The 16,261-nt window shown below is 44.2% G+C and overlaps 1 protein-coding gene across 2 annotated transcripts in view; it reads right to left on the minus strand.

Annotated features, from left to right (window-relative positions):
• The window catches only part of GAD2 (glutamate decarboxylase 2), a 103,824-nt gene that overhangs the window by 61,738 nt on the left and 25,825 nt on the right, over positions 1 to 16,261 (minus strand). For both annotated transcript variants that reach the window (XM_083189238.1, XM_083189237.1), the window contains exon 5: positions 6,198 to 6,288. In XM_083189238.1, the coding sequence (XP_083045364.1) occupies positions 6,198 to 6,288 (91 nt within the window). The remainder of the gene's footprint in view (positions 1 to 6,197; positions 6,289 to 16,261) is intronic.

Below are 16,261 nucleotides of genomic sequence, written 5' to 3' on the forward strand. Positions count from 1 at the left end.
CCCAACATAAAACATAAAACATAAGGATGGGAGGGAAAACACATAAAGAGGGCTGTTAGATCACTTCCTTTCACTTTCTAACTGCCCACTCCTCCCCTCTTGCACCCCACTGGCCAATGCTCAATCAGATTTCACAGTAATCATAAGGGGTGTACACACGGAGCAAATTTGTGCTATTTTCTAAGCAATCTGACTAGATTGCTTAGAAAGTAAGCACAGATCTCTCCATGTGTATGCTCCGAGAGATTAAATATCTCTTGCTAACTAAGTCAGTACATGCAGTCAAAATCTAGTCAAATTGCTTAGCAAGTGACTGCAAATCTCTCTATGTGTACAGAATGAGAGATACTGATCGCAATCTCTCATTCTGAACCACTACCCGGCCTTTTATTGCTTAAGCAAAATTGCTTAGCACAAATCCCTGCATGTGTATGTGCTCTCCATGGGAGATCTTGACACCAGCAAAATTGCTTAGAAAAATTGCTTAGCAAAATTGCTTAGCACAGATCTCTACGTGTATGCCCCTAACACTAGCTACTGAAAGTGACAGCATATCCAGAACCCTTTAGTGGTTTATGTTACCTCTGTGCTTAGTCAGCCATCAGTTTTCCTTTCCCCTATTTTGGCACTTTTTGGGCTGTGCACATTCCAACCAGTGGCGGAACTACCGAGGGTGCAGGGGGTGCAGCTGCTATGGGGCCCGGCGGCTGGGGGAGCCCCGAAGGACAGCAAGCACTCCCCTGCACCTTGTGGCCTCTATGAAGCGGAGCTGCTTGTGGGAGCGCAGGGGATATGTCATGCTGTACGGGGGCATGCCAGTGAGTCCAGATTGGCTCTTGCACTGAAGTCAGTGTGACTGATAGTGAGTGAGGGGCCAGGGCGGCTGAGGGAGGACTCCTCCTGCCAGTGACGTGGTGGTGGCTGGCTGTGTCCAAAGAGTCACAGCCCCCCGCCCTCCGCCGACGATTGCCGCCGATAAACCCGTCCCTCCCTGACACCTGCGCACTCACCGCGGTCGCTGCTGCAGCCCCGGGAGCTTAAGACACCTCGCATATGAGTGAGGTACCCCGGTGCGGCATGCGGGACCATGCGCTGCCTGGCTGGGAGACCCGGCGCGGCCACATCGCTGTGATGATTAGGGAGATCCGGTGCAGCAGTGATTGACCAGGAGGCACTTCGCCTGAGAGCTGGACACGCGGCTCTGACAAGATGGAGACTGGAGGCAGATTAAGCATCACTCATGAGACGCTGAGCAGGAGAATGTGAGGTACACACGGGGAGGAGAGGGTATTAGGAGCCACAAAGTGTCTGTCAAACCCTGCTCTGCCATCTCCCCTCACTTCTACTCCCCTGGCATCCTGTACCCCCCCTCCCCACTCTCTCCTCCTCTACCCCCCCTCTCATCCTCTACTCACCCCACTCTTATACTCTACCCACCCCACTCTCTCCTCCTCTACCCATCCTACTCTGTTGCCCTCTACCCACTCCACTCTCTGTTCCTCTACCCACCCCACTCTCTGGTCCTCTACCCACCCCACTCTCATCTTCTACCCCCCCCCTCTCATCCTCTACCCCCCCCCGCGCATCCTCTACCCCCCACTCTATTGTCCACTACCCCCCACTCTCTCGTCCTCTACACCACCCCCCACTCTCATCCTCTACCCATTTTCATTCTCTACCCCCCACTCTCTCATCCTCTACCCCCACTCTCATTCTCAACTGCTCTACTCACATCCTCTTCCCTCCCACTATCATCATTTCCCCCCTAATGGGCACTGTATTGACAATGGGGCAGGGGGCCCCTTTCAAGATTTTGCTATGGGGCCCACAGAGTAGTAGTTATGCCCCTGATTCCAACACAATATTCTTAATATTCTTAATTGTTTACAGATGTGTCCTCATACATCACAGCAGCAGTCGCACCAATCTGTCGCTCTAGCGTTACTCCCAATGCGATATGATGCTGTGCTATTTATTCATTACTAATGGCATTCCTTGTAAGTGACACACAGGGCCAAATAAACAATGAGGTGGATCATCATGACGGTATGATGATCACCATCATAAGTATTAAAATTGCTTTTCTATTTTCCACACAAAATTCTGGGTACATGTTTCCTAGCACGGCCACAATCGCGGGCATCGCGGGTCATTTATAATGGTATGCGATGCGACCGACACGATGCCCGCGATTTGCCATTGAAATGCATTGAAAATGTGAAAATCGCGTCGGTCGCATCGCATGCGGCCAAAAAAAGCATGGGATAGTACCGACGCGATGCCCACGATCAACGTGAACCCGAAGCGTGGCGAGGGGACGCGGATACCTGTGAAGCCCGTGAGGGGACGCAGATACCTGTGAAGGTATCCGCGTCCCCTCGCGGGGCTCGCTGCGCTCGCCACACTTTCTATTCTCAACTCCACGCCGACGTGGATAGTGGGGGTATGAAAAGGTCGGAGGACGCGTACCGCCGCCCCTCGCGGGCTCGCTGCGCTCGCCACGCTTCGGGTTCACGTTGATCGTGGGGTGGCGTTAACAATTTTTGGGGGGGCCATTTCTCTGTTTAGGTTTTTTTGGGGGGTCTCTGGCCCATTTAACATTGTTCCCTATGTTTATTTGGGTAAATTGAGGCATTTTACATTGTTCCCTATGGAAAATCGTGGGCATCGCGTCAGTCGCATCGCATGCGATTTTTTTGACCGCATGCGATGCGACCAACGCAATTTTTTTACCTGCGATGCCCGAGATCCTAATCGTTGTGGCCGTGCTAGGAAACAAGTACCAAATTCTGCAATTGGGGCTTATAGTGTATGAGTTCTGCACGCCCATTTGGCATTGGTCTCACCTCCTCCACTTCTTATTAGGGGCCTTATTCTAGTTCATTCTTTCTGACAAAATCCTTCTTAGAGGGACAAACCCATGTGCACTGCAGGGGGGCAGATGTCAAATGTGCAGAGAGAATTAGATGTGGGTGAGTTATTTTGTTTCTGTGCAGGGAAAATACTGGCTGCTTTATTTTTACACTGCAATATAGATCTCACTTTGAAGTAAAACCCCACCCAAATCTAATTATCTCTGCACAAGTTACATCTGCCCCACCTGCAGTGCACATGGTTTTGTCCATCTAAGAAGGAATTTGTCAGAAAGAGTGAACTAGAATAAGGCTCAATATGCCTTTGAACATTTTCACCTCCAGGCCCAAGAGTCCCTTAATCCGGCCCTGGGCACAGAGTTAATGTGAAAGTACATACTGTTCACTACACTGGGGTAGATGTATGAAGCTGCAGATTACATTTTGTAATTATCGAGTCCCGCGTTTCCGGCATAGCGAGGAGAAGCAGGCATCGAAATATATTACACTCCTAGTTGTACTTTGCTCTGATCGTTATTCCCTTCATCGGAGATAAGCTGGCTGTTGTTTCTTTTTCCTATAGCGGCGCTGCTGTAGCATGCGCAAGATCTTGCTATCATCGCAAGATCTCCTGTGCATCCCAGAACTGACAGCAGGGATAGCATTGTCCCTGCTGTTGGAAGCGGACAACGCCAGCCTGTAGCTGGAAAAGTGGGTTCAGTGGCTTTTATGAACAAGGTATGCATGATATCATGCAAGGGTCCTGAAACGAGCTGGTAGGATCCTCAAGGACAAGTCCCACCCTGCACATGACCTGTTCCGGAGGCTACCGTCTGGCAGACGGTACAGCTTAAGGCCTACAAGGACTACTAGACACAGAAACAGTTTTTTCCCCCAAGCAGCCATCCTAGTCAATTCCTCACTAGCGTAGCCCTCACACATCCCCAAACAAATAGTCAACTAATCTGTCATGCCTCCTCCCTATGTCATGTTGATATGCTGCATATTGTCTTATTGTATGTTCTAATGTAATGTAATGTAACGTATTGTCACAGCGATCGGTTGTTATCGGAAACAAATTCCTGTGTATTGTGCATCTTGTATTGATACACCTGGCAATAAACTGATTCTGATGCATGAAAGGCTTTCATACATCGCCCGAGCTGTTAAATTTCAAGAGGACAGCGGTGCTGAGCAGTAAGCGCCAGGCTGCCCCAAGCACACGTTAAGTGCGCTGTTAATACATTTTAAAAACCGTTCATACATCTGCCCCACTGTGTCCTATTACTGCATGGCTGGGATTAAAAGTATCCCTGATGACATCACGGAAGCAGGCGCATTCTCACTTCATAAAAACATCTGTATAAGATTCTAGGACATTCCTAAATTGACTTTTAGGAATGTCTGTTCATAGATAATTAAGCATCTTCTAATAGTACAGTACTTTATTATGCTGGAATTTTAAATATATGTTTTAGAAATTAATCTGCACACATTAATCTCTGTGATTTACTTAACAAACCACAGCAACCCTTTCTGTGGTTCCTTATCTCATGACCATACATACTGGCTGTCACGAGCCATCACCTGATCGGATCCCAAAAATTATATGTCTATTGTGTATGTTCTAAATATTATTTCTTGTGAACTTACTGTGAGCCAAAGAGGGCTACGGGGGCTGCCTGCCATTTCCCTCTGCTAGATTGTAAATACTGTGGACATAATCCCAAGTGGGCTGAGAGGTTACCACACTGAAGTGCATTGAACCAAGCCTATGTCCAGGCCATAAACTGGAAGGAAGACTTTATGATCAGAGAACCTCCAGGCCTGGCCACAGTGGTCATGAGAAGGAGAATGGAATTTCTCCCTGGACTACTCCCCCTCTCATCTACAGAATCAATGACTTGGGAATGAGGGGAAAATCGTTAAAAATGTCCAGCATTAAGCTGGTTAAAACTCTGGAAGGTGGGATGGATGATGGGAGCTGCCTTCAGGAATATCTACCATTCTCCCTCCAGAATCTGTGTCCATTCCTTGGGAGAAATCAGCTATATCATGCGGGGGATGCACCATACTTCTTCAACTGTGAAATTCCCCCACAGCAGACTTCTATACTTGTGTGTAAGATAGACTTCTGAATTATTATCTCCTTTTATTTTCATTTGAGATTGTACTACTCTGTGTGTATTCTTGAAATATACTTAACCATCTTTGTAACCATTTTTGTGACATATTCTTTGAATTAAATAATTGACATTTCAGTTCTGATCCTGTGTGACTTATGATTCAAGTCCTCATGAGCCCCACGTTATCCATTTTTCTATATTGTGTTGTGTGTTCAGGGACGAGCACAAGTGTACCTTGCGAGTGAAGCGCTAAACCGGGCTTGTGCTGGTGACAGTATACTGTATATGTATGACCCTGTATGTCCAAAGAGACCCCCACGTCATAGGTGATGCTACTCAGACTGACGAATCGGGAGAAGCGACCATTAGGACCGTGACACTGGCTGCCCCTGTTATAAGGAATGTGGAGTTAGACTATCAATCAACATAGCATACGTCCAACATCCAGAATTGTGTTGGCCTTAAAACAGTTTTAGCATCATGATACAAGGCCATTGTTCATCTCCTCTATATGCCGGGGCGCTCCTATTTACCCAGACTCAAGCCAGATGGAGAGGCCCAGTCTATGATCTTGACCAGTGCTCTGCGCACTACCACTGGCTGTACCAGTATAGAAGGGCAGCAAAGCAGCACATTAGAAAGTGAAAGAGGAGATTGCTGCAGCAGTCATTCTCACTGTCTGATGTGTCACTGAGTTGCACTGCTATACAGGTGCAGACAGCATCATTATACATTTTAAACATGTGTTTTGTAACATTTTATATGGTATTGTGTATTTTTTCCGTAATGTTACAAATTGAGTTTTTCATATCCAAAATTCGAAATACTTAGGGCCAGTATTTTGGATTTTTCAATATTTTGGAATATTGGTATACAGGACCAAGTCTAAACACAAAATACATTAAAGTTTCATACAGTATCTACTTAATACACAAATGTGTATGTAATAAGCCTTAGAGAGAGAGAGATAAATTCCAACCAGCCCCTAACTGTCACTTTTCAAACACAGCCTGTAGTGTGGCATGTAAGGAGCTGATTGTCTCTCTCCAAGGCTTAGTAGATAGGCCTCATAGCATGATTTTGCATATGAAAAAAAGTTTTTGTACACTGAACTATTAGAAAGTTTTTCGATTTTTGGTTTTCTGAACATTTTGGATATTGGAATTTTTGGATATGTAAGACTCAAACGGTATGGTAATAATGGTGATACTGTACTTACATGTTGGTATTTGCTGTTGAGGTCAACCAATCTGCTGCTAATCCAACCATGTCAAGACCAGTTGATAGTTGATTGAAATATCTTGGATGTCCTGAGAAATGAAAAAGAATGATCTATTTTAGAAAACGTTGGACATTACAGGATCTGTAGCCTTATTTCAGGGAAATGTTTGTGTAAAGTACATTACACAGGAAGATTTTCCAACAAATAAAGCCATTAGTAAAAAATGCATTGCTCATAAACTGGCATAGTAATAAACTGTAGCGGTGAGTTTCACATTAGCCATTTGAACCATAGCAAGGTAAAATGACTATAATATCAGGACAGTGCTGAAACACTGACACCTATATATATCGTAACTTGGGGATTCGGATAGTTGGTATTAGGCGGCAAACCAATTTGCTTACAGGGGTTCAAAGGAATTTTCTTTTTCATTTTGACTACAGCATTCTCATGTGACAACCATTTTAGAGAACAAATTGCATTAAACTCTTTATACTTGATGCCAACCAAATGACAACATTCAACACTGTAGACCAATTACTGTAGATCAGGGGAGGCCAAACCTGTCCTCAAGATCTACCAACAGTTCATGTATTTCAGGCACCTATGGATCTATAGTAGGAATGAAAGCAGCATGTTTGAAATGTGACAGTTAGTAATGCGTACAGCTGTGCACCAGCTAGGTGATTAGGAAAACGTGGACTGTTGGTAGATCTTGAGGACCGGATTGGCCACCCCTGCTTTAGATAATAAAAGATCAAAGATTCAATTGGGAGAGTTTGTTTTAAACTTAGTGTTGCAAATGACTAATTAGGGAACTGTAAGTTTTCAATTAGCTTAATTGGGCCAATAATTAAATGTCATTATTGTGGTGAAAGAAAATATGGCCTCAAATGACCTCAAAACCACTTTTATTGTTTTTTTTATAAACCCTAATTTAAAGTATTTAATGAAACAAAAATATTTGCTTTTAGTTTAAAATGGCCTTAAATTACCCTCAAATCACATTTTTCTACTTACTTAGAACATTTTTATTTGATTAATTTGTAATTAAACAAAACATTTAACTTTTTAAATGAATACATTTAAGCCAATTTTTAAACATCAAAATAAAAATAAAATAAACATCAATAACCTAAATATATTTTTTTACCACAATGTCAATGGGCAGTATTCAATGAGTAAAAATTCGCCCTGTTTTATGGCGAATTTGTGCTTTTTTCGCCTTGGACAGAGCATTTTGCTCTCCAAAAGCGAGCAACCCTATTCAATGTGAAATATTCGCCGTCTTTCTAAGTGATTTTCGCCGTCTCTCGCCGTGTAGCAATTCTCCATCTTTTCATGGAGAGCTGGAATGTGAACTTTTAAACTAAAAGGTTTTTTTTTTTTTTTGTGTAAAAAAATCAGGACTTTTTTTCTGTGAAGGGGCATGTTATTTTTATTCATGTGAATATATATTTAATTAAAAAATTTTTTTTTTTAATTTTTTAATTTTTTATTTTTACACAGAGCAGCCAGCAGGGGGCCGGAGCGCTCGAGCCGCTCATTAGATATTCATATATTCACTCATTACATATGCACGATCAGGTGCAGTGAATACTGGGTCCCCCGCTGGCTATAGGGGGGGGAAGCTTGTGCTGCCTGGGTCCCGGGGAGCCCCCTCCCCTCCACATATGTTCTTGGGCATCCAGGGAGACTTTAATCTCCCTGGCTGCCACCGTCCCACGGCTCCCTGCCAGCTCCCTGCCGCGGACGCTCGTCCGCTGCAGGGGTTAAGACTCGCCGCGAGTGGCGGCGAGTCTTAACCACATTGAATAGAGCGAGCAGGAGTGGCAGCGAGCCCTCCGGAACACGGCGAGTGCATGGCGAGAGAAAAAATCTCTCGCCATGCACGGCGAATCTTTCACATTGAATACTGCCCCATGTATATTTAAATTTAACTAAACTAAATATAAATATGCATGAATTACATGTGAAGTTCATGTGCTTCCTAAATGTTTATATAATTAATTTTTACAGTGCCAACAAATTTATTTGGGAAAATAATTTGTCACAAGATTCTAGATTCCTGTTTTATTTTACATATCATTGTGTTTTGCATTATAGCGTCCTGACACCTGTGGAAGCCACCTGGGGGATAATGCAACAGATAATTTCTATGCTCTTTCAAGGTTATTTATGTACCACTCCTATATTTAAAAAAACTTTTTATGTTGGGTGAAGTTGTTTTTTCAATAGTAGTAGCCTGTGTATTTTTGCTTTATACATACAAATATTTGCATCATTGGAACATGCCTAAAAGCAGGTACGGTGTGCATATTGGTCATGCATTATATTTCAGGCCTGTTTGTAAATCTAAATTCTTTTAAGAAATTCAAAATTCCGCTTATTATGATCAGTTTAAAAGACCACTGTCCTCCTACAGGATTTGATACCTTGTTTTGAAAATATTTATATTGCTATTTTGTAATGTGACAAATGTAAAGGGCAAATGGACAATGAGCAGTGTGAATACAGTAATTGCAATAATTTATCTGACTATTGTAATTATAGTGTGATTATTATTTAGATATATATTCTGTTTGTGTCCATAGTCATCTACCTTGGGTTGTGTAGGAAGTTGTGTAGGAAGATACACAGGACAGTCCTTTTTATTTGGGCAGCAGTGTCCAATGGTAAATGGGGGGGGGGGGGGGCATTTGGGAGTCCCCCTGTCACTTACTGCTCTGAACAGTTAGTGGGGAATAGATGCTGTGTGCAAGGCATCTATTCAAGGGAGCCAGAACGGCTGGGGGCATGGCCATCAGCTCTCAGAGCACTCGCCATAGTGCCAAAAATGGGTTGAGGCTCACAGTAACAGTTACGCAAAGCCACACCCCCTTTTTGGTGTCTCCATTATACCAGCCTCAATGTTAGGATGTATGTGAATGAGACTCCATGATATGTACTTGCTTTGTCTCCAAGACTATTATAATAAACAATAGGGATATTACCTATGGTTTTAAAAAAAAAAGGAGGGGGGGGGCAGACATACGTATACCTTACAGACAGCGTTAGAAGGCTTGCGAGCTTCCCTTGCTTAGCAAGCCAACCAGAATTACCCCTTTAGTGTTATCTGTTGGCTGTAAAACCAAGGCTATATAAGGCCTAGTTGGGTGTGGCTCGCAAGCCAGCCCTCTTTTAGATGTTTCCCTCTATGGGCCAGATTCTCTAAACTTCAAAAGTGATAAAATAGAGAGTGATAAACAGCCAGCCAATCAGCTCCTGTCTGACATTTTTCAAACACAGTTTGTGACATGGTAGGTAGGAGCTGATTGGCTGGCTGTTTATCACTCTCCATTTTATCACTTTTGAAGTTTAGAGAATCTGGCCCTATATCTGAGGTGAATGCTTTAAATGCCATTCAATTATGTGTTGGGCATATTTGCTAGTATAGGGACTTGCAGAGAATTGAATTGGAATAGATATTGGCCTGCAAGCATCAATATTTTCATCAAAATATGAACAAATGGCCCTTTCATTTGCTACATGTACCCAGATTTGCCGGCCACTATTGTTAGCATTAATAGCAAAAGTCTTTCTGCTTTGTATGAATATAAAGCCTTACTGCCACGCAGCCAGCTGGTACCATGTGTGATCAGTGGCATCAGAAGGGGGGTAAGGGCCGGAGATGGGGGCATTTCTCCTACAGCACTCCACTGTCATAGAGGAGGAGCTGACAGTCAAACCACCAGTCTCCAGGGGAAGCCCGGCATATCCAGGGATGTTGAGCTGCCCCTGTAAGTGATGTCACCCGGACATACCCCATCTAGGACATACCCCCTTTGTGTTAGGGCGTGCCTGTTACAGCCACACACCGGAGGAGGCGATACAGAGTGCACACCAGGTATCACCAAACCCAGTGATGCCTCTGTGTGTGTGATACGGGTGAGATTAAGGGTGGGCATTTTCCTTGTCGGCTTTTATGTCAAAAGAAAAACTGCTCTTTGTCCTACATACAGCATCAAAATGGCACCAACATACTGTAGATCTCCTCCACAATTGCATTCCACCAACCACAGACTTATTCTTTCTACAAGACTTTCCCCTAGCCGGTGACACATCATACTTTCCTTGAAAATGTTTCACATTCCTGAACCACCTTCTTACCCCTCTATTGTAGGCGATAACCCCCCTTCTACACCATGTAATGTTCTTCTACTACTGGACAGTATACACACATTGGGGGTCACTCTGTTTTGCTCGCTAAGCAACGGTAGTTCCCTGCTTAATGAGCCTTCTAATGCCGCTCGCTGGGCGTACGGATGCCTGCCCCCCCCCCCCCCCCGCCGCCGGGTGACTTTCCCCCGCCGCACTGCAAATGGATGTTTTGCATAAATATCCATGTGCAGGGTAGCGAGCGTGGGCCAAAATCATTCGCTGGTCGCGACCATCAAATGATTTCTACTCTGCTCACAAATCTAAGTCAGTCTTGTGGCTTCCGGGTCTGAGACCTGGGTGGGCGGCTGGCATCCTGTGATAGGGAAAATATCACACAGAGAAAACTAATGTGGACCTACAGTATGGGAATATACAAAGTGATTCTGAGTATACACATTAAGGGTACATCAGCCTGTAACCGAGGAAGAAATGTCCCATTACAAATGACTATGGCAGAGAACATTTCCCTCCAAGGGGTACATTTACTAAGATAGGAGTTCTCTTGAAGATGGGATGTTGCCCATAGCAACCAATCAGATTATCTTCTTACTTATTTAGCATCTTTTAGGAAATAATAGATAGAATCTGATTGGTTGTCATGGGCAACATCCAATCCTCAATAGAACTCCCATTTTAGAAAATGTTCTCCTAACGGCAAATGAGAACCTGAGAGAAAACTGCCTCTGCTGCACTGAACAAAACAGGTCCCGGAGCACAGGCTTACTAAACCCAGGACGCCGGTGGCCAATTAAAATGCTGCACCGGCTTTTGAGCCAATCAGAGCTCGCGTACCGACAGCCAATCATAGCAGCTGCTGGTACGTGAGCACTCTGGGACCTCCAGGTTGAAGCTCAACGGAAGAGGAGATGGGAGAGCAGGAACCGGGTTACGGTAAGTCAAGTGAGGAGTGGGGGGCCCGGACTGGAAATGCGTTCCGGGCCCCAAAATTCCTGATGGTGGGCCTGGCAATACCCTGTATGTCATTTGAACCTTAATGTATACAGTATGTTCGTGTTTTGTTAGTGCTTTTTCATTGGGGAAAAAGATAATACATAAGGCCTGATACTGAGCCACATCAGTAATGTGGTCTTAAGTCCAGGTGCATTTTACGATTAGATGTTCTATGCAAACATCAGCCAGACACATCTATGTGACCACACGGCCCAGCAGCACTCATCACTATCATCAGAACTTGCATCAGACCCATCCTTGGGGCAAGAGATTCAGCAAACAGCTTAAAATAGGATGCCACTGTGTGTACATGACATGCTCATGGCAAATTTAGATATACAGTACATAACTGCCCCATTGCCACACAGTAGCATCCAGCCACAATTGAGGAGCGAGTGAGATGTTTAGACCTCTGACTCACTCATGTCCTTTAAGATGCCCATGCGGCCTAGAAAACATGCGCAGCCAGCTAAAAAATATCACTTAACTCCACATTTGAAATTGCGTGCAGCACAGAATTATCATTTTTTTACTTCTGAATCTCATGTCTTGAGGTGTTACCCTGCTTCAGCATTTGATGGCGCTGTAAGCATTATGGGCTGGTAATAAGGCTTTTTAATCTAGGGATAAATTTTTTAAAATAGCCTGGTCTGAATTGAGATGTACTGTATAAGGAAGTTTAACCTTTTGCAGTCCAAATTTTTATTTTTTTTGCAATTCAGTCTGGTTTAAATGTTTCAATTAATTGTCATTTTTTTTAAATTCAAAAATGGTCTACATTGAATGTTGAACGATGATAATGTTCTTATTTTAAAGTGGCTCAACGTTGGATCTGCAACTAGCGCTAGGGCTGTTGAGCCTGACTAGACATCGGGCTTGAAAGGGTTAAGATGAATTGAGTATAAATCTAGTAGGCATACGCGCCAGTGTATTCAAAATATCACTGACTGCTAATTTAAAAAGACAGAGAGGGGTAAACAGTTCCTTGCTGCAATATTTTAAGCAAATCATCTGTATTGGGCGTAAAAGGAACACAAACAAATCGGATACAATATACCAGGTACATCAAGGAATGTCAAACAGCAAGGATGGTATAAAAATCACATCCAGAATTTATAAATAGCACAATCTCAGATAATCCGTTTGAGGGATGAAGAACTTGGCAAGAGAGAATAAGATAAGAGAAAATATGCGTAGAGAGAACATGTAACTTAGAAGGGAAGGATGGAGAACCATAGAAATAGAATTTGACGGCAGATAAGATCCTTTTAGTCTGCCCATGTACTTACACACATTATACACCAGGTTTATTTTTGTTGGTAGCCAATTAATCTACCAGTATATTTTTTAGATTGTTGGAGGAAACCCGCGCCAGCACAAGGAGAATATGGAAACTCTACACAGTTAGGACCATGGTGGGAATTGAACCAATGACCTCAGTGCTGTGAGGCAGTAATGCTGATCATTGCACCATCTGTACTGTCCATCTGTACTAATATAAGGGAAGTGATAGAGGAACGATAGAGAAGAAGTACTTCCTCCGCATTAGTCAAATAAGTCTATTTTGGTTGAAGATTTAAATATATGTTTTACTCTATGTTTAATAAGGAAAATAGGTTACGCCCAAATGCATCGGCAGTGCTCATTACCCTTACTGTTAGAAGAAACTGCTGTTTTACAATGCATATGTAGAGAAGACCATGGCAAAGCTGCTGGCTCAGATGGGATTCAGGGTACACCTCTTAGAGAAGCTGCTGGCTCAGATGGGATTCAGGGTACACCTCTTATAGCACGGGTGGGAAACCTCAGGCCCGGGGGCCGTATGCAGCCCCCGTAGCCGGTCAGTGGTCCGCCCACCTGCCCGGCGGCTTTGCCAGGAGTCAAGTACAGGGGAATTCTCACGAGAGGACGGTAGTTCTCGCGAGATTCCTCTTTATCAACAGCAGCTGGAGACTATCTGTCCTATTCAGCGGCAGCCACCGGAGCGTAGGTTGGCTGCAGCAGGATAATTTGTAAGATCATTTTTTACATATGGCCCCCGAAGGATTTTTTCCCCCATACAAACGGCCCTTGGCACAAAAAAGGTTCCCCACCCCTGTCTAAGAGGATGTGCTGAGCAGTTAGGAGGGATTTTTACATTGCGATTTAATTTGTCTCTTGCTAATTGTTTGGTCACAAAGTGCTTTGAAACTACTACTCTGTCTGAAAAGACATAGGAAATGTATAACTGAATAAATGAGTGAATTAAATAATTATCTCACAGCAGATGACACTGAGATTACAGTATTGTGTTATATATAATGAACGGACCCATTTAGAGCAGAATAAGTCATATGATAGGATTTTATTTATAGATTTTAGCTCTGCTTTTAATACTATACTGAATCCTAGCTTCTCTGACATCTAAGCCGTTTGATTTGGGGTTAAATGGGTTTATTTATATATTGGTTTTAGATTTTATGACACAATGGCCCCAGTGGTTAAGTCGGACAAACTCAAATCAAGGAAAGTACTGTTAAAAATAGGGATGGCCATCAATCATCGATGATTTCAAATCATCGATGGTTTAAGGCCGATGTTGAATAGTTTTGACATCGATGGGGGAGAACCAGATGGTTTCCCACCATCGATGTCAGGCTTAGCTGAATAATTTTGTTTTTTCATTAAGGGGCCGGAACACGGAGAATGCTCTGCCGCCAACACCCGTGAAGCCCCATCCCCGTATTTTGATTGGCCCACAGGCCAATATTTCAAAGCAAATGGATGACCATCGATATGTAAATAAATCGATGATGAATTGCATACCTATACACCATCGATGGTTAGTTGCACTTTTGCCATCAATGGCAACCATCAATGCAAAGGACACGATGGCCATCCCTGGCTAAAAATGGGTGCTCTGCAGTGGTGTGTTCTTAGCCCCTTTTTAGAATCATTGTTTGTCTTCACTATCTGTTAAGGTTTTAAAATGTGCAGGAGATATAGCAGTAGATGGGTATATCAGTAATTAGGACGAGTGTCATTATAGAAATAAGGTAGAAGGTTGGTAGAACGGAGCAAGAATTATCATTTACTCCTAATTGCTCCTATACGAGTTGGTGATTGATTTTTCGATAGGCAATAAATTGCCTAAACTATTGGTAGTTTGGTATGGCGTGACCATTGAGGTGGTGGAATCCATCAAGTTTTTGGTGAGCCAGATCTTGAATAATTTTAAATGGTCATGAACTACAGTGCAGTTACTGTAGATGCATGCGGTGCATCTTGGTACTTGTAGTTTCTAGGTGTGACTCACTTCCGGTCAGGCGGCCGGACAGTCAGTCAGTGTTAGCCGGAGCTGAATAAAGACGCACCTGATTCAAGCTGCACAGGTGTCCGTGAGTTGATTGATACACACACATCTACATGGTGTCAGAAGCAGGATCAACATGGCACATGGGCTGAGGAAGATTGACCCGCTGGTCTTCGAAGAACACATCGCTGACAACTGGCTCAGATTCAAGAGAGAATAGCACGTGTACTGCATCGCAGGCTTATCAGACAAGTCAAAGAAGGTACAGGCATACACGCTGCTGAACCTCGCAGGCACAGATGCCTGGACAAATCAGAGGCATTTATATACGCAGACACAGAGAACAGAGACATCATGGACAGGCATATCTTTAACAGCACAAATCAAAAGGGCGACGACACTGTGCAATCATACGCCTCCACACTAAAGCTACTGGCAAAGAAGTGCAACTTTGGGACACTCACAGATGAGCTTATCTGTGACAGAATCGTGTGCGGCATAAGAAACGACAAGGGAGAAGGCAGAAGGGAGAAGGGCCTCACACTAGAAACCGCCATAAGCATATGCATGCTCCATGAGCAGGCAGAAAAGGGCACAAGGGAGTTGAAGAGGGACACTGAAGTATGTGTCATGGCGGCCACCGCACCCCACACACCCTCATGTGGGAACTGCGCAGCACAGCACCCTCCAGGCAGGCAGAACTGTCCCGCATATGATAAACGCTGTAATGCGTGTGGCAAATGGAATCACTTCGCCAGGTGCTGTCGCTCTAAAGACCAGGCACCCACAAAACAGCAAATTGAGCCCCGCTACAGCCGCACACCCAGGCAGGTCAGCCAGGTAGAGACAGACCTGGTGCACAACACAGCCCGCACAACAGTCTGTGACAGTGTCGACCACACAGATGAGGGGGTAAGATATTCATCAAGCTTAAGACCAAACACACCAACAGAGTGGCCACAGTCAAGATAGACTCAGGGGCCAAGTGCAATGTCATGTCACGTAGACAACTACACGAGCTAGACCCTGCTGCACAAATCAACCCACAGGACAAAATAAACTTAATAGCATATGGAGGCCAGGTCATCACCACACTTGTCACCACGCGAATACAGTTTACACGTGCTGAGTTGCTCTTCCACATTGTGAACCAACAGGTCAAATCACTACTTGGCCTCCCGGACAGTATGAGACTAGGCCTATTAAAACTGGGGCCTGATGTACATGCCATTCAAATGACTGTCCCAGAAAAGACTTCCAAGATTTGTTTGATTGCAAAACACTGGGAAAACTACCAATCACGTACCACATGAGGCTGGATGATTCCATTGCTCCCACTGTTTGTGCTCCCCGCAGGGTCCCTATTGCCATGAAGGACAAGATCATCCAAGAGCTACACAGAATGACGCAGCTAGGTGTCATTGCGCCGATTGAATAGGCAACGCAATGGGTGTCTGCCATTGTAGCTGCAGCTAAAAAGGATGGGACTGTACGGTTATGCATTGACCCGGTACACTTAAACAAGGCACTTCTATGCCCATACCACCCAATTTACACCATCGAGCAGATGATTGCTGACATGCCAGGTGCAACCGTCTTCAGCACCCTGGATGCCAAG

Source organism: Crinia signifera, chromosome 5 (assembly GCF_055691185.1).
Source record: "Crinia signifera chromosome 5, ASM5569118v1, whole genome shotgun sequence".
NCBI classification, from domain to species: domain Eukaryota; kingdom Metazoa; phylum Chordata; class Amphibia; order Anura; family Myobatrachidae; genus Crinia; species Crinia signifera.